The following is a 17,796-nucleotide window of genomic DNA, read 5'->3' as shown; positions in this document are numbered from 1 at the left end:
ATTGCTGTCAGGTTATCAACATGCAACATGAACAGCAAAGTCCCAACACACATCCCTAAGGAGTGCCTGAAGTTAACTTCTACAACTCTGGACAGTTCTATATCCAATGCTGTATCTGAAATCCTCAGTCCAGTCACAAATGGTCACATTTATGTTAATAAGCTTTGGCTGGAATTGAGTAAAATGTTTTTCAGAAATCAAGAATAACAGTAACTGCATCCACCTGTTTCCCTTGATCCATGGCTTTCAGAATGTCATGGGAGAAAATGTTAGTTGGTATCTGCAAGATCAATGTTTACAGAATCATTCTGTTAGATATACTTCGCTTCATTTGAGTTCATAATATATTCTAAGACTCTATAAAGATAAAAGTCAATGCTACTTGATGGTAGTTTTGTAGATCACTTCAAATAACAGTAAAATCAAATCAAGGTAGACCTACCTAGTATTTCTAATGTGGTGCCACAAAACACTGTAAAGGATTTAGTCATGGCTTGATGATGTATATGTGCTTCAAACAATGCCAAATCTAGCTCCTACATAAAAAAGGCCTTTGTGAACCTCGCTGTTGGTAGAACTGGAATAGTAAAAACTCCTCTCAGTGATTGTTCAATAGTGACAGAAAGCTAGATCCCTGTGTGGCAATGGCAATCATTCAAACAAAATGTTACACTACTATCTGGTCAATGTCTTCTCTGCTGGTCTGGAGTATATCATTCTTGTTTTCAGCAATGAAATGGCACATTGTACTCTCAACTGGAACTCTCCTGATGGCCTTCCATATAACTCAAATTTGGTGGAGCGATTTTGGAGCTCAAGAATTCTTGGTGCAATGTTTTCTTGCTCTCTCTAATCATATCCTGTCATTTGTGCTGCTGGAAGACTGCACTCTTGTCAATGTTATGCAACTTTCCATTGCATTTTTCTTTCTTTGGAACTGACAGTGGTAATACTGGTAAGCCAATAGTGCTGACACACAAAGCAGCACATGGGATTAGAAATTCAAGGCCTCACCCTGAGGTTGATGAAACAGGCCATTATGCATTAAAGCAAAGCTCAGCAATAAAATGTCATTCATCCTCTTCAGAACAGTGAAGCCTGCCTTTTCACATTCATCCTGTAATTTTTTGATGATTACATACAATGGGTCTCCAAGAAATAAAAAACATTACTAAATAGTTCTAAGTAACTTTACCTTCCTTTTGGAGATGGCACTGCCTGTCACGAGACAGAACAAATGGAAAGTGATGGAAGTACTTCATTACAAATCATTGGCCCAACTAAATGTATCGTTAATACTTTACATGAAGCTGGCAAAGAAGCTCTAGGTGAAGCAGTTAATTGCAAGGGGACAAAATCAATATATTATTTTTACAGGTATAGAGAAAGAAGTACAAATAAAGAAAGACAAATACAGAGAACTTATAATTAAACTTCCACCACTCGAGCCAGTGTAGATGGAAAAATATTTACTGTACAGGTACCCAACTTAATAAGAATGATGTTCAGACTGCATTGTCAGTAGTGTTAGTCTCATGACTTGCCATTTGGCGCATTATGACTTGTCATTAAGAGCCAGTACAGTTACAGCAACAGAGGGAGGAACTTGGTCCCCAAGGATCAAGGACATGCAGTGTGAATGGCACACATTAGTGCAGTTTGCTTTGCTAACATGTGAAGAGAGAGGTGCTATGGAGTCACTTTTCTGATGCACAATGGAGCTCCAACTCACAGTGCTCATGAGGTCACCCACTTACTAAATAACAAGTTTGGAGAAGACCAATCATTGGCTGACCATTCCAAACTGCATGGCCACCGACATCACCAGATTTGAACCTGTATGATTTCTGACTGTAGGGTTACCAGAAGGACAAGGTTCATCAACAGGACACTAACACGTGTTGGAGATTGAAGACAAGAGGTTGAAGATGAGCATAGCAAGAGAGGTAGCCAACATCCCATCTGAGATGTTTCAGCAGCAGTAGAGCAGTCTCTAGTGCAGTTCCAGGCTGTTGTGGATGCAGATGATTGTCACATTCAGCAATGTTTGCAACCTGGAACATAAACATGGTACACAGTTAACAAATGTTCCCTGCCCATGTGGAAATTAAAATGTGTTTATTTCACTGCTTTATTCATTATTTCTCTTTCACATATCCTTACAAATGTTTCACATAGTTTTGTTATCCTATGCTCACTCAATTTTTCGTGAGCATCCTCTCAAGTATTGAAAGATTAAAACTGCTAAATACTCAACATATTTGGGACAAGATAGAATTAGGAGGGCAACAAGCAAAAATTAGAAAAATACTGATGGAAATGAAAGTTTAAACTTGGGAAAAAACTTGTAATGAAATTGATAATCTTTTTAATGGTAAAAGCAGCTCAGAAGCATAGAGGATATTGAAAATACTAGGAAAAAAATTCATAAGAAATACAATAAATTAAATGTATTAGTATTCAGTCTTGGTAAAAATATTTTAAAGAACTGTTGACAGAAAATAGGATAATTTTTTTGGACACAATTAACGACGACACAGAGATAACATAAAATAATGAAGGCATTTCTTTGGTCATAGAGATACTAAAAGATTCAGTCAAAACTTTAAAGAATGTAAGAGCTGCAGGAAATTAAAAAAAAAAAAGGCACAGAGGAATTAATGACATTAACTATCAGTGGACACGGATTAAATCAGTGGGCAAAGTTGAAAATTTGTGATGGACCAGGATTCGAAACTGTCTGCTGTTTACTAGACATGTCCAAAAGAACAGACACCCTTTTGATTCTACAGTCACGATGAATCAAGGCACAAAGTAATAAATGACATAAGCTACAAATGCGCATTGACTAAATCAATGGGGAAAGTTGAAAATTTGTGCAGAATTGGGACTCGAACCCAGGTCTCCTGCTTACTGGGCAGATGCACTGACCACTTAGCTATCTGGATGGTGCAATGGTCAGTGCAACTGCCTAGTAAACAGGAAACCTCAGTTCGAATCCTGAACCAGTACAAATTTTTAACTTTCCTCGTTGATTTAATCAAGGCCCACTTGCAGCTAATGTTATTAATTCCTTTGGGTCTTGATTCATAGTGGCTGCAGGATCAAAATTACATGAAATTACATGAAATTTTGAAAAATCTTTTTGAAAAATATTTATGTGGCAAGACCAAACCAAAAGATTGGAAAGTACGATTTATATTAACAATTCGTAAGAAAGGGGAAAAAAGATGAGTGCAAGAATTTTAGAGGAATAACTGCGACTAATATATTTTGCAGACTTTATGGAAGGATTATTGAACTTTTATTTGAAACAATATAAGGAAATTGCAGCTGAAGAACAAGCTGGCTTCAGAGTAGCAAGATCAATTATAGACCATAAACTTTGTTTGCAACAAATACTTACAAAGAAAAATATTCAAAATCAGCCTCCTTACTTAGTATTTGCAGGCACAGATAATATACCTTTAAACAATTTGTGGAAATCTTTAAAATTATCTAATATTAATCTTATAATTAAAGCAATTCAGAACCCATATGAAAACTCCACAACAAAATAAAAATAAAAAATGTCTCTCACTTGCATTTAAATTTACGAATGGATTATGTCAGGGATATAGACTATCACCAACACTTTATAAAAAATGTATTGGAAAATTATAAGGAGAAATGTAACAACTTGAGAATCCCAATAAATGATGTTACTACATATTCACTAACTTTGCTGAATACCAGGTAGTTTTAGCACAAGATAAAGAAGGTACCGATATATCACCAGGAAATTAACAGAGGGGTATAAAAAATGGGACCTTCAAGTCAATATGAAAAATTAAATACATGGTAATAGGAGAAACAAATCCATATTTGGCACTGGGTGATGGGATGGAAATAATTAGACTCTGAAGAGTACAAATATCTAGGAGTAAAAATCACACAATATAAGGAAATTAATTCTAGAATAAATGCTGGAAAGTTCACTATTGGAACATTAAATGATGTTTTACAGGATCAAACATTTGAAAAGAATCAAAAGTAAAATCTGAAAAAACAATTATTAGAAGCATTGTGATAAATGGATTAGATGTATAGACAGTTAAATAATAATTAACACCACAGAGCTCAGAGCCATTTGAATCATTTGAACCAATTAACGAAAAGATTGATGGCAACTGAGATGGACACACAGAGATGGTGTGGAGGTATATCCAGACACAGAAGGGTCAGAAATGAAGTCATCAGGAAGGAAATGGATGTCACAAGTTTGACTGTTAATTTTTTGAAAGGAAAACAACTTATATGATATGGCCATTTGAAAAGGATGTCAGAGGAGAGATTGCCACTACAGATCATGGAATGGAAACCACGAGGGCGGAAGAAAAGAGGGAGACCAAAGGCCAAATGGATAGAAAGAATTCAGACATCATTAGAAGAAGAAATAGTGAGGAAAAATTATTGAGAGATAGGCACAAATGGAGAACGAAAACCAAATCTGATACATAATCTTGGGTTACCAGAAAATGTAAATACATTGTAAAACTGGGAAAATAATAATGAAATGCAGATTTAAATTAAATAAACTGCAATCATTAAGGAGATGGGGCCTGGATAAATTCAAGGGACCAGAAAATTTTGAGTTTCAGAGGGAACATTACACAATTGGGGGGGGGGGGGGGGGGGGGGGTGAGACAGGGCCTAGTAGAAATTTAGAAATTCCTGGATAACACATGGGACACTAACTTTAATAGATAAAAACAGAAAATATAAAACTGCAGCAAATGAAGTGGGTGAAATGGAATACCTATGTCTAAAAAATGAGGCTGACAAAGTGCAAAATGGCTAAGCAGGAATGACAAGAGGGCAAATGCAAGTCTGTAAGAGAATGCATGGCAACAGGAAACTAAAGAGATCATAGAGAAAAGGGAAGCAACTGCATGAATATCAAGAACTCAGATGACAAGGCAGTGCTAAGCAACAATACGAAGGCTGAAAGTTGGAAGGAATATACAGGGTGATTTTGCTAAACGGAGACAAACTGCAGGAAATGATCCCTGAGAGGATAAGGAGCAAGAAAGATCATATGAACATATGGCCAAAAATGTGTTCCCAGGGAGGTACACCCACTTGATGGGGATGGAGATGAAAGCTCATTGACAGTGCAGTTTTCAATGACTGAAAGCACACATAAGAACACATTAGACAAGTGGGCATGTTCCGTCTGTACTAGTATTTTAGCTCCACACTGAAGGAAGCAGTGAGCTGGAACACCATCAGGTAGTGACCATCACCAAAGGCACATCTGCCAGCAGGGATGCAGGATCAGCCAGAGGAAGTGTATATATTTTTCACCTGTGAAGGGTTGTGGATAGATGACTGGTTCCATGAGGCGATCACTAATAATCACAGCCCTCACATAAAGGCTGAGTCAGTACTAATGGTTCACTGCCACCACACTATGGAGATTCTCTGCAGTCCACAGGTGTATGTTTTGAATGGTGTTGTGATGGTTGATGATACAGCCCCTTGTAAAAGTAGCCTCATCTGTGAATAATGTGGATGACAGAAATCCAGCACCACAGCGGCCTGTGTGACAAACCACCAATAAAACTGTCATCATGGATGCAACTTCACACTGTTAGTGATATGGACAGTGGCAGTTGTTGTGGATAATGGTCCACGCAGTTTTCTGGCTTACCCTGCGTTGGCAGGCTACCTGCCTGGTGCTGATACTGGGATCACTGTTGACGATGTTTTATCTCCATGTAGCTGAATTAAAACAAGTGATGCTGAGGGAATAGATTAGGAAATGAGATATTAAAAGAAGTAGATACAATTCTACTATTTGGGGAGTAAAATAACTGATGAAGGCCACAGTAGAGAGGATATAAAATTCAGACTGGCAACAGTACAAAAAGTATTTATGAAAAAGGGGAATTTGTTAACATCTAATATCAATTTCAGTATTAGGATGACCTTACTAAATCTATTTGTCTGGAGTGTAGCCTTATATTGAAGTGAAATGTGAACAATAAACAGTTCAAACACGGAGTGAATGGAAGCTTTTGAATGGAGTGCTACAGCAGAATGCTGAAAATTAAATGAGTGGATAGAATAACAAAAGAGGAGGTAGTGCACTGAAATTGGGAAGAAAACAAATTTGAGGCATTACTTGACTAAAAGACAGAATCAGCTGATAGGATACCCCCTGAAAAACCAAGAAATTGTTACTCTGGTAATGGTTGAAGTGTCGATGATAAAAATTATAGAGAGAGACCAGGACTTCATTTCAGTAAGCAGGTTCAAATGGATGCTGGTTGTGATACTTATACAGAAGTGAAGAGGCTTGCACAGGATAGACTAGCATTGAGAGCTACATGAAATCAATCTTCTGACTTAAGATCGCAATAACAGTGACATGATTTCAGCCAAATTTCCAGTTACACTATCCGTGTAATAATCAAAAACAACAGGATACCCCAGTCAGAATTAGAAAACATCAAACAACAAGTACAACAAATACTGGAACAAAATAATGTGCAATCAGAAGAAGAAGAAAATACAGTAATGGACTCAAATATCCCAGAGCAAACAAACAAAGAACAACACGCATCAATTAAACAAACAGAGGAAAACAAATTCTTAAGACAGCCGCCAGAACAAGCACAAATAGAACACGAAGTGACACACATGTTAGATATGGAAGAAAAATTTCAGCTGACATATATAGAATACAAAGACACAAATACAGACATTACACCATTCTCGCATAGACCACCAAATAACCCACAAGTTGAAACAACAATAACAGCTATCAACACAATCATACACAACAAAATAAATGAAAATACAACTATGGAAGAGTTACAACTACTGGTTTATATAGGAGCGCTCACTACACTAAATGTACACACTAGGCAGAGATCAGAACCAACCAACACACAGAAGAAACCCACACAACCAGCATGGCAACACAGGCTACAGATCAGAATAGAAAAACTGAGAAAAGACATCGGACAGCTAACACAATTTATAAGAAATGAAATATATGACAAAAACGAAAAAGGTTAGGTAAAATCTCACAACAAGAAGTGATAGAGCAATTAGATGAAAAGAAGCAGAAGTTACAAGCATTGGCCAAACGACTTAGAAGATACAAAAAAAGTTAAAATAGAAGGAAACAAAACCAAACATTCAACACAAACCAAAAGAAATTTTACCAGACAGTAAATAGATAACACACACATTAAAATAGACAATCCACCAAACATAACAGACATGGAACACTTCTGGAGCAACGTATGGTCAAACCCAGTACAACATAACAGACATGCATGGTGGATACAAGCAGAAACAGAGACGTACAAGACGATACCACAAATGCCTGAAGTGATAATTTTGCAACATGAAGTCCCCCGAGTAATTAATTCTATGCACAAATGGAAAGCCCCTGGAAAAGATAAAATAGCAAATTTCTGGCTAAAGAAGTTCACCTCAACACATTCACATCTAACTAAATTATTTAACATATAATAGAGGGAAACATTCCACATGGGAAAAATATACCTAAAAACAAAGATGATGTGACTTACCAAACGAAAGCACTGGCAGGTTGATAGACACACAAACAAACACAAACATACACACAAAATTCAAGCTTTCGCAACCAACGGTTGCTTCATCAGGAAAGAGAGGGAAAAGGGAAAGGATGTGGGTTTTAAGGGAGAGGGTAAGGAGTCATTCCAATCCCAGGAGTGGAAAGACTTACCTTAGGGGGAAAAAAGGACAGGTATACACTCGCATACACACACATATCCATCCGCACATACATAGACACAAGCGGCTTGTGTCTGCAAGTCTTTCCGCTCCCGGGATTGGAATGACTCCTTACCCTCTCCCTTAAAACCCACATCCTTTCGTCTTTCCCTCTCCTTTCCTCTTTCCTGATGAAGCAACCGTTGGTTGCGAAAGCTTGAATTTTGTGTGTATGTTTGTGTTTGTTTGTGTGTCTATCAACCTGCCAGCGCTTTCGTTTGGTAAATCACATCATCTTTGTTTTTAGATATAAATTATTTAACAGTTACATTGCAGACCCATACACAGTCCCTGATACACTTACACAAGGAATAACTCATCTGAAACCTAAAGATCAAGCAGACACAGCAAACCTAGAAAAATATCGCCCCATAACATGCGTACCAACAATATACAAAATATTAAGTTCAGTCATTACACAGAAATTGATGACACATACAACACAGAACAAAATTATAAATGAGGAACAAAACGGCTGCTGCAAAGGAGCATGAGGATGTAGAGAGCAACTGATAATAGATGCAGAGGTGACATATCAAGCTAAAACTAAACAAAGGTCGCTACACTATGCATACATTGATTACCAAAAAGCTTTTGATAGTGTACCCCACTCATGGTTACAACAAATATTGGAAATATACAAAGTAGATTCTAATTTGATACAGTTCCTAAACATAGAAATGAAAAATTTGAAAAACACACTTAATATCCAAACAAATTCAAATAATATCACATCACAGCCAATACAGATTAAGTGTGGAATATACCAAGGAGATTCATTAAGTCCTTTCTGGTTCTGCCTTGCTCTGAACCCACTATCCAACATGCTAAATAATACAAATTATGGATATAATAGTACTGGAACATACCAACACAAAATCACACATTTGCTACACACGGATCATCTAACACTACTGGCAGCAACAAATCAACAACTCAACCAATTACTAAAGATAACAGAAGTATTCAGCAATGATATAAATATGGCTTTTGGAACAGACAAATGTAAGAAAAATAGCATAGTCAAAGGAAAACACACTAGACCAGAAGATTACATATTGGATAACCACAGCGACTGCATAGAAGCGATGGGAAAAACAGATGCCTATAAATATCTAGGATACAGACAAAAAATAGGAATAGATAACACAAATATTAAAGAAGAACTAAAAGAAAAATAAAGACAAAGACTAACAAAAATACTGAAAACAGAATTGACAGCAAGAAACAAGACAAAAGCTATAAATACTTATGCTATACCAATATTGACCTACTCATTTGGAGTAGTGAAATGGAGTAACACAGACCTAGAAGCACTCAATACACTTACACGATCACAATGCCACAAACATAGAATACATCACATACATTCAGCAACAGAAAGATTCACATTAAGCAGAAAGGAAGGACGAAGGGGATTTACTGACATAAAAAACCTACATTTTGGACAGGTAGAAAATTTAAGAAAATTCTTTATAGAATGAGCAGAAACTAGCAAAATACACAAAGCAATCACTCATATAAATACATCAGCTACACCATTGCAATTTCATAACCACTTCTACAACCCTTTAGATCACATAACATCAACAGATACCAAGAAAGTAAACTGGAAACAGAAAACAATACATGGCAAGCACCCGCATCATCTATCAAAGCCTCACATCGATCAAGACGCATCCAACACATGGCTAAGAAAAGGCAATTTATACAGTGAGACAGAAGGATTCATGATTGCAATACAGGATCAAACAATAAACACCAGATATTACAGCAAGCGGATTATTAAAGATCCCAATACCACAACAGATAAATACAGACTTTGCAAACTACAAATAGAAACAGTAGGTCACATCACAAGCAGGTTTTCAATACTAGCAAATACAGAATACACCAGAAGACATGACAGTGTATCAAAAATAATACATCAACAACTTGCCATACAACATAAACTAATAAAACAACACGTTCCCACATACAAGTATGCACCACAAAATGTACTGGAGAATGATGAATACAAATTATACTAGAACAGAACCATTATAACAGATAAAACAACACATAACAAACCTGACATCATATTCACCAATGAAAAGAAGAAATTAACACAATTAATTGAAATATCCATTCCCAATACAACAAATATACAGAAGCAAACGGAGAAAAAATTGAAAAATACATCCAACTGGCTGAGGAAGTCAAGGGCATGTGGCATCAGGATAAAGTTGACATTATACCAATTATACTATCAACTACAGGAGTCATACCACACAATATCCACCAGTACATCAACGCAATACAGCTGCAGCCAAAGGTATATATACAACTTCAGAAATCTGTAATTATTGATACATTTTCAATTACCCAAAAGTTCCTAAATGCAATGTAACATATACTGTACAGTTAAAAGGAAGTCATGCTTGATCAAGGTCCATGTCACTTGTACTTTTTAACCAGACATAACATCTGAGAAAGGAAAGAATTAATAACAATAACCATCAGATGAGCAAGATGTATGAGACAGGCGAAATTCCCTCAGACTTCAAGAATAATATAATAATTCCAATCCCAAAAAAAGCAGGTATTGACAGATGTGAAAATTACTGACCTATGAGTTTAATAAGTCACAGCTGCAAAATACTAACATGAATTCTTTACAGACGAATCGAAAAACTGGTAGAAACCGACCTCGCGGAAGATCAGTTTGGATTCCGTAGAAATGTTGGAACATGTGAGGCAATACTGACCCTACAACTTATGTTAAAAGAAAGATTAAGGAAAGGAAAACCTATGTTTCTAGCATTTTTAGACGTACGGAAAGCTTTAGACAATGTTGACCGGAATACTCTTCTTTCAAATTCTGAAGGTGGCAGGGGTAAAATACAGGGAGCGAAAGGCTATTTACAATTTGTACAGAAAGCAGATGGCAGTTATAAGAGTCGAGGGACATGAAAGGGAAGCAGTGGTTGAGAAGGGAGTGAGACAGGGTTGTAGCCTCTCCCCGATGCTACTCAATCTATATATTGAGCATGCAGTAAAGGAAACAAAAGTTCGGAGTAAGTATTAAAATCCATGGAGAAGAAATAAAAACTTTGAGGTTCGCTGATGACATTGTAATTCTGTCAGAGACAGCAAAGGACCTAGAAGAGCAGTTGAACGGAATGGACAGTGGTTGAAAGGAGGGTATAAGATGAACATCAACAAAAGCATAACGAGGATAATGGAATGTAGTTGAATTAAGTCGGGTGATGCTGAGGGAATTAGATTAGGAAATGAGACACTTAAAGTAGTAAAGGAGTTTTGCTATTTGGGGAGCAAAATAACTGATTATGGTTGAAGTAGAGAGGATATAAAATGTAGACTGGCAATGGCAAGGAAAGCATTTCTGAAGAAGAGAAATTTGTTAACATCGAGTATTGATTTATGTGTCAGGAAGTCATTTCTGAAAGTACTTGTATGAAAGGTAGCCATGTATAGAAGTGATAAATAGTGAAGACAAGATGAGAATAGAAGCTTTTGAAATGTGGTGCTACAGAAGAATGCTGAAGATTAGATGGGTAGATCACATAACTAATGAGGATGTATTGAATAGAATTGGAGAGAAGAGAAATTTGTGGCACAACTTGACTAGAAGAAGGGATCGGTTTGTAGGACATGTTCTGAGGCATCAACGGATCACCAATTTAGTGCTGGAGGGCAGCGTGGAGGATAAAAATCATAGAGGGAGACCAAGAGATGAACACATTAAGCAGATTCAGAAAGATGTAGGCTGCAGTAGGTACTGGGAGATGAAGAAGCTTGCACAGGATAGAGTAGCATGGAGAGCTGCATCAAACCAGTCTCAGGACTGAAGACCACAACAACAACAATAATTAACATTTTAGTTTTTACTTTTATGTGTCATGAAAATGTTAACAATGAGGAGGCAATGTATAAATTATTGCTTCAGGACTTCTCTTCGCTTTCAGTTCTGTAAGAAAACATAATTTTACAATTGTTGCTTTTCATTTTTTTTTTGACAACTCTGAAACATTTGTAGACAAGCATTCTTTTTTACATCGCATTCAAATATTTCTATTTTTCAACCTTTTCATTATGCCAACCATTTGGTCTAGCTGATTGGTCTTGCTGATTAAGTCTTTTGTGCAAAGTACCAAAAAGCCCATTTGTTACTTTTTCTGTTTTAAAGTGTCTCTTTCATTATATTTTTCATTGTACCACTTTGGAAATGAAGGTGTTCACGAAGAAACCCAATGACATTTTTGTCCATTCTTCTGTTAGTTTTCACTGCACTTAAGGACAACTGGGTTTTGCACTGTTTAGACGAACATTTGTGTTATTCCAGAGTCTTATTTTCCTTGATAGCAAGCATCAATCTACTTCCAATTATGAAGACATAATTGCAAAATTTTTGCCAGCCACTTTCTCATTTTCAAATGCTTATGGGTTGTTTGCCTGTAAGTCAACAGTTTGCTTAAATCATTCTTAGCATCCATTAAAAGTATATAAAACAGTGATGATCACTTATGGACTACTGAAACACCTGCAAAGCAGCCAGTTAATATGTAAAATACAGCATAACATGTTTTCAAGCCCAGACCATGTATAAATCTGAACTGGGATGTGGCTTGCACCATAATGAAAACAATAGTTTCAGTTACTCACCTTTGTAACCACACATTAGTATTTCATTACCTCTTTAAATACGCATTATGCATGACAAGTAATTTTTCTGCAAATGTAGTAGTAAAGTTCTTGTGGAATGTGAATACTTTAGGATTAAAGGAGATCACTCACTGAAAAGCAGAAGCAATGAGTTGTCGATAGGCAAACACAAAGAAAGAAAACTTGACAGCTTTTGGAGTTATCCTTTCACACACACACACACACATACACACACACACACACACACACACAAACACACACACACATGCCTACATTGTTAGACTGACATTGCCACAATGCTATTTTTCAGCAGATGGAGTGGTTGTGGTTAGGATAGTGTTAGGTGGGGTGGGTAGAGGGAGAGGGAGGTAGGAGGCAAGAAGAGGATTTGGGGTAGGTGGCTAGGGGTTTGGAGGGTGTTGCCTGGTTTGGCTGCTAGGAGTGCAGGAGGGAAGGATGGCATGTATATGGACCGGCATGATTATAGTGGCCGATGAAAAGAGGCACGTACTGAAGGCGATCTGGAGACACGAATTGGGAGGGAATGACAGGATGAAGGAGGAGAAACTGCTGGATGGAGGGTGTGGGGACAGTAAGTTACCTGAGATTGAGACCAGGATGATTACAGAAGCAGAGGATAATTTTTAAGAACCACTCCCATCTGTGTAGTTCAGAGAAGCTGTTGGTTGAGGGAACTATATAGATGGCTTGGGTTGTGAAGCAGCCATTGAAGTTGAGTCTCTTGTGCTCAGCTCCATGTTGTGCCTCAGGTGGTCAACTTTGTTCTAGACAACAGTTTGATGGTCATACCAACATTTGTTAGTTATACCAACATTTGGTACGGCTGTGCAGTGTTTACAGCAGAGTTGGTAAATGACATGGCTGCTTTCACAAGTGGCTAGCCTGCAACAGGACTGGAGTAGGAAGTGACGGGCTGGTGTCCGAGCAGATCTTGCACCTTGGTCTGCCACAGAGATGTGATTTCTGTGTCAAGGTGTTGGGAGGTGTCATGTAGATTGGACAGGTGACAGAACATTACTTTAGGAGGGGTGGAGAGGATCTTGGGATGTCCGTTTCAGTTATAGTACAGCTGCCAGCTGCCATCCCTTCTACATCAACCCCCCCCCCCCCCCCCCCCCAGCCACCAATGGACAATGTTTCTGCAGCAATGAGAACTCCCTTGCCCAGTATGCCGAAGACCTCACAAACAGGCGACAGCTCCCCAAAACCTACTCCACAAACAGATTTCCTGTGCCATATCCTCCCACTACCCCCAAGAATCAGCTACAAAGGAGTGCCCACCTTATCAGCCATTACCCCCTTGGACTGGAACAGCCAAGGGGTCAGGGCTTTCATTACCTCTTGCCATTCCCCGATATGAGGAACATCCTACCCCAGACCCATCCCACCCTCCTAAAATGGTGTTCCGTTACCCACTCAACCTACACAACATTCTAGTCCATTCCTATGGCAATCCCACTCCCAGCCTCTTGACTTGACGTAGGAATCATACCCCGTGGCAGATCAAGGCAACCTCATCAGAGGTCGGGCACCCTGTGAAAGCAGCCATGTCATTTACCAACTCTGCTGCAAACACTGCACAGCATTTTACACTGGTGTGACTATCACCAAGATGTCCATGGGGATGAAAGGCCACTGCCAGACTGTTGTCAAGGACAAAGTTGACCAACCAGTGGCACATTATGCAGCTAAGCACAACATGCTCAACTTCAAAGGCTCCTTCACAAACCAAGCCTTCTGGATCCTTCCCCCTGCCACCAGCTTCTCTGGGCTACACAGGTGGGAGTTAAACTTACAATACAACCTCCACCCTATAATCATTGTGGTCTCAATCTCAGGTAACCCACTGTCCCCAAACCCCCCACCCAACAGTTTCCCCTTCCTCCATCTGGTCATTCCCTCCAAATTCACATCCCCAGGTCGCCCGCACCATGTGCCATTTCCAACTGGCCACTACAATTGTGCAAGCCCATACACTTGCCACCTCTCCCTCCTGCATTGCCAGCAGGCAAACAGGAGTCTCCTTCTGTGCTGCTAGCCACTCAAGCACAGCCTCTCCCCTGGCCTCCTGCCTGCCTCTCCCTCTACCCACCGCACATGACACTGCCTCTACCACACCCAGTACACTTGCTGCAGAACAGCATTGGCACTGTTAGTCTAGCCAGTACCATGTAGGAGCATAGGCATGTGTATGTGTTTGTGTGAGTGTGAGCGTGTTTGTGTGAGTGTGTTTGTGTATTTCACTCTAGGTCATCAAAGGATAACACTGAAAACTAGCAAGCTTTCTTTCTTTGTGTACGCCTACCAACTCAACAGCTCTGCTTTACCATGAGCGGTCTCTTTTGACCTAAAGTATTTAAATTGTGCTGCAAAATCATTTAAGGCACATATGTAAGCAACACAACTACTGCCTGTATAACTTAGCCCTTTTATAAACAATATTTAAAAATTTCTCTCTACAGAGCCACAATACAAATATGAAGAATACAAAACAACTAAATGTTTCACAGAAGTAATGAAAATATTAGACTCTGTCATTCTTCAGGATCTGGCTGCTGACTTTCACCCTTTGGCTGTTCAACAGTTGTTGATGGAGCTTCTGAACACGCCACTTTCATGTCATCTGGCTTCTGAATACCAAACATCCAATGATTTTCTGCAGTCTCTCTTCTTTGAGCATCTTTGCATGTATGAACTGATACTTCACACTCCTGTAATGACAAACGTTTATCTAATGACATCATTTTTTTATTGTTTTGTTTTATCATTTAAAAATATTAATTCATTTTGAAAAAGGATTATGTGTGATTTTTATAACCTAAAAGTTTTTTAAATAGTGCACTGTGCAGTGCATTTACTTTGAAAAAAAGGAACAAGAAACTGTAACTTCTCAAGCCAGCACCAATCCTTACCTACACAGATGTGTTACTTTTTCAGAGTTTAAAAGACAAGTTTAATCCTGCATATTATAGGCCCTTTTCATGGAGATGAAATTAGAATTAATTTAATACTTTCAGCTGCTGACGGGCGTTGATATATATTGATTTTCAAAGATTAGGTTGGGTTTGCTGTGAAAACTTAATACTGTTATACATGACTTTTAAAATAATTTTGAGAAAACAGTGAGTACTAAGATTGGACTGTCATTTTCAATTTTGTATTTGTCACCCACAGCTGTAATGTTTCCCAAGGGCATGCAGCTTTACTGTATGGCTAAATGATGATGGTGTCCTCTTGGGTAAAACATTCTGGAAGTAAAATAGTCCCCCATTCAGATGGACAGATTAAAGTTAGATATAGAGGGAATTAGTGAAGTTCGATAGCAGGAGGTACAAGACTTCTGGTCAGATGAATACAGGGTTATAAATACAAAATCAAATAGGGTAATGCACGAGTAGGTTTAATAATCAATTAAAAAAATATATATATATAGGAGCTACTGCGAACAGCATAGTGAACGCATTATTGTAGCCAAGATCGACACGAAGCCCACGCCTACCACAGTAGTACAAGTATATATGCCAACTACCTCCACAGATGATGAAGGGATTGAAGAAATGTATGATGAGATAAAAGAAATTATTCAGATAGTGAAGGAAGACGAAAAATTAATAGTCATGGGGGACTGGAATTTGATAGTAGGAAAAGGAAGAGAAGGAAAAGTAGTACGTGAATATGGCATGGAGGTAAAGAATGAAAGAGGAAGCTGCCTGGTATAATTTTGCACAGAGCATAACTTAATCACAGCTAAAACTTGGTTTAAGGATCATGAAAGAAGGTTGTATACATGGAAGAGGCCTGGAGACACTGGAAGGTTTCAGATAGATTATATAATGGTAAGACAGAGATTTAGGTTCCAGGTTTTAAATTGTAAGACATTTCCTTGGGCAGATGTGGACTCTGACCACAATTTATTGGTTATGGACTGTAGACTGGTTGGTTGGTTTGTGGGGGTTGAAGGTACCAGACTAAACTGTAGACTAAAACTGAAGTAACTGCAGAAAGGTAGGAATTTAAGTAGATGGGACCTGGATAAACTGAAAGAAACAGGGATTGGAGAGAGTTTCAGAGAGAGCATTAGGGAACGATTGACAAGAACAGGGGAAAGAAATACAGTAGAAGGAGAATGGGTAGCTTTGAGAGATGAAATAGTGAAGGTAGCAGAGGATCAAGTAGGTAAAAAGAAGAGGGCTAGTAGAAATCCTTGGTAACAGAAGAGATACTGAATTTAATTGACAAAAGGAGAAAAAATAAAAATGCAGTAAATGAAGCAGGCAAAAAGGAATACAAACGTCTCAAAAGCGAGATCAACAGGAAGTGCAAAATGGCTAAGCAGGGACGGCTAGAGGATAAATGTGAGGATGTAGAGGCATATATCACATATATACTGCCTACAGGAAAATTAAAGAGACCTTCGGAGGAAAGAGAACCAATTGTACGAATATAAAGAGCTCAGTGGAGTCGAAAGAGGACGTAGGTGAGGATGGAATGGGAGATATAATAATGAATGAAGAGTTTGACAGAGCACTCAAAGATCTATGACAAAACAAGGCCCCAGGAGTAGACAACATTCTATTTGAACTACTGACAGCCTTGGGAGAGCCAGTCCTGACAAAACTCTACCATGTGGTGAGCAAGATGTATGAGACAGGCGAAATTCCCTCAGACTTCAAGAATAATATAATAATTCCAATCCCAAAGAAAGCAGGTGTTGACAGATGTGAAAATTACTGACCTATGAGTTTAATAAGTCACAGCTGCAAAATACTAACATGAATTCTTTACAGACGAATCGAAAAACTGGTAGAAGCTGACCTCGCAGAAGATCAGTTTGGATTCCGTAGAAATGTTGGAACATGTGAGGCAATACTGACCCTACAACTTATGTTTAAAGAAAGATTAAGGAAAGGAAAACCTACGTTTCTAGCATTTTTAGACTTACGGAAAGCTTTAGACAATGTTGACTGGAATACTCTCTTTCAAATTCTGAAGGTGGCAGGGGTAAAATACAGGGAGAGAAAGGCTATTTACAATTTGTACAGAAAGCAGATGGCAGTTATAAGAGTCGAGGGACATGAAAGGGAAGCAGTGGTTGAGAAGGGAGTGAGACAGTGTTGTAGCCTCTCCCCGATGCTATTCAATCTATATATTGAGCAAGCAGTAAAGGAAACAAAAGTTCGGAGTAAGTATTAAAATCCATGGAGAAGAAATAAAAACTTTGAGGTTCACTGATGACATTGTAATTCTGTCAGAGACAGCAAAGGACCTAAGAAGAGCAGTTGAACGGAATGGACAGTGGTT

At 38.3% G+C, this 17,796-nt stretch overlaps 1 protein-coding gene across 1 annotated transcript in view; it reads right to left on the bottom strand.

Moving 5' to 3' along the window:
- Positions 1-14,892: 14,892 nt before the first annotated feature.
- Positions 14,893-17,796, bottom strand: part of LOC126484913 (cilia- and flagella-associated protein 161-like) — a 188,498-nt gene continuing 185,594 nt past the window's right edge. Inside the window, exon 6 of the mRNA XM_050108513.1 lies at positions 14,893-15,206. Within this exon, the coding sequence (XP_049964470.1) occupies positions 15,030-15,206 (177 nt within the window). The 3' untranslated portion in view covers positions 14,893-15,029. The remainder of the gene's footprint in view (positions 15,207-17,796) is intronic.

The sequence above is a fragment of the Schistocerca serialis genome, chromosome 6 (assembly GCF_023864345.2).
Source record: "Schistocerca serialis cubense isolate TAMUIC-IGC-003099 chromosome 6, iqSchSeri2.2, whole genome shotgun sequence".
NCBI classification, from domain to species: Eukaryota; Metazoa; Arthropoda; class Insecta; order Orthoptera; family Acrididae; genus Schistocerca; species Schistocerca serialis.
The sequence above is the reverse complement of the archived record's forward strand: the minus strand, read 5'-3'. Positions and strand labels throughout refer to the sequence as shown.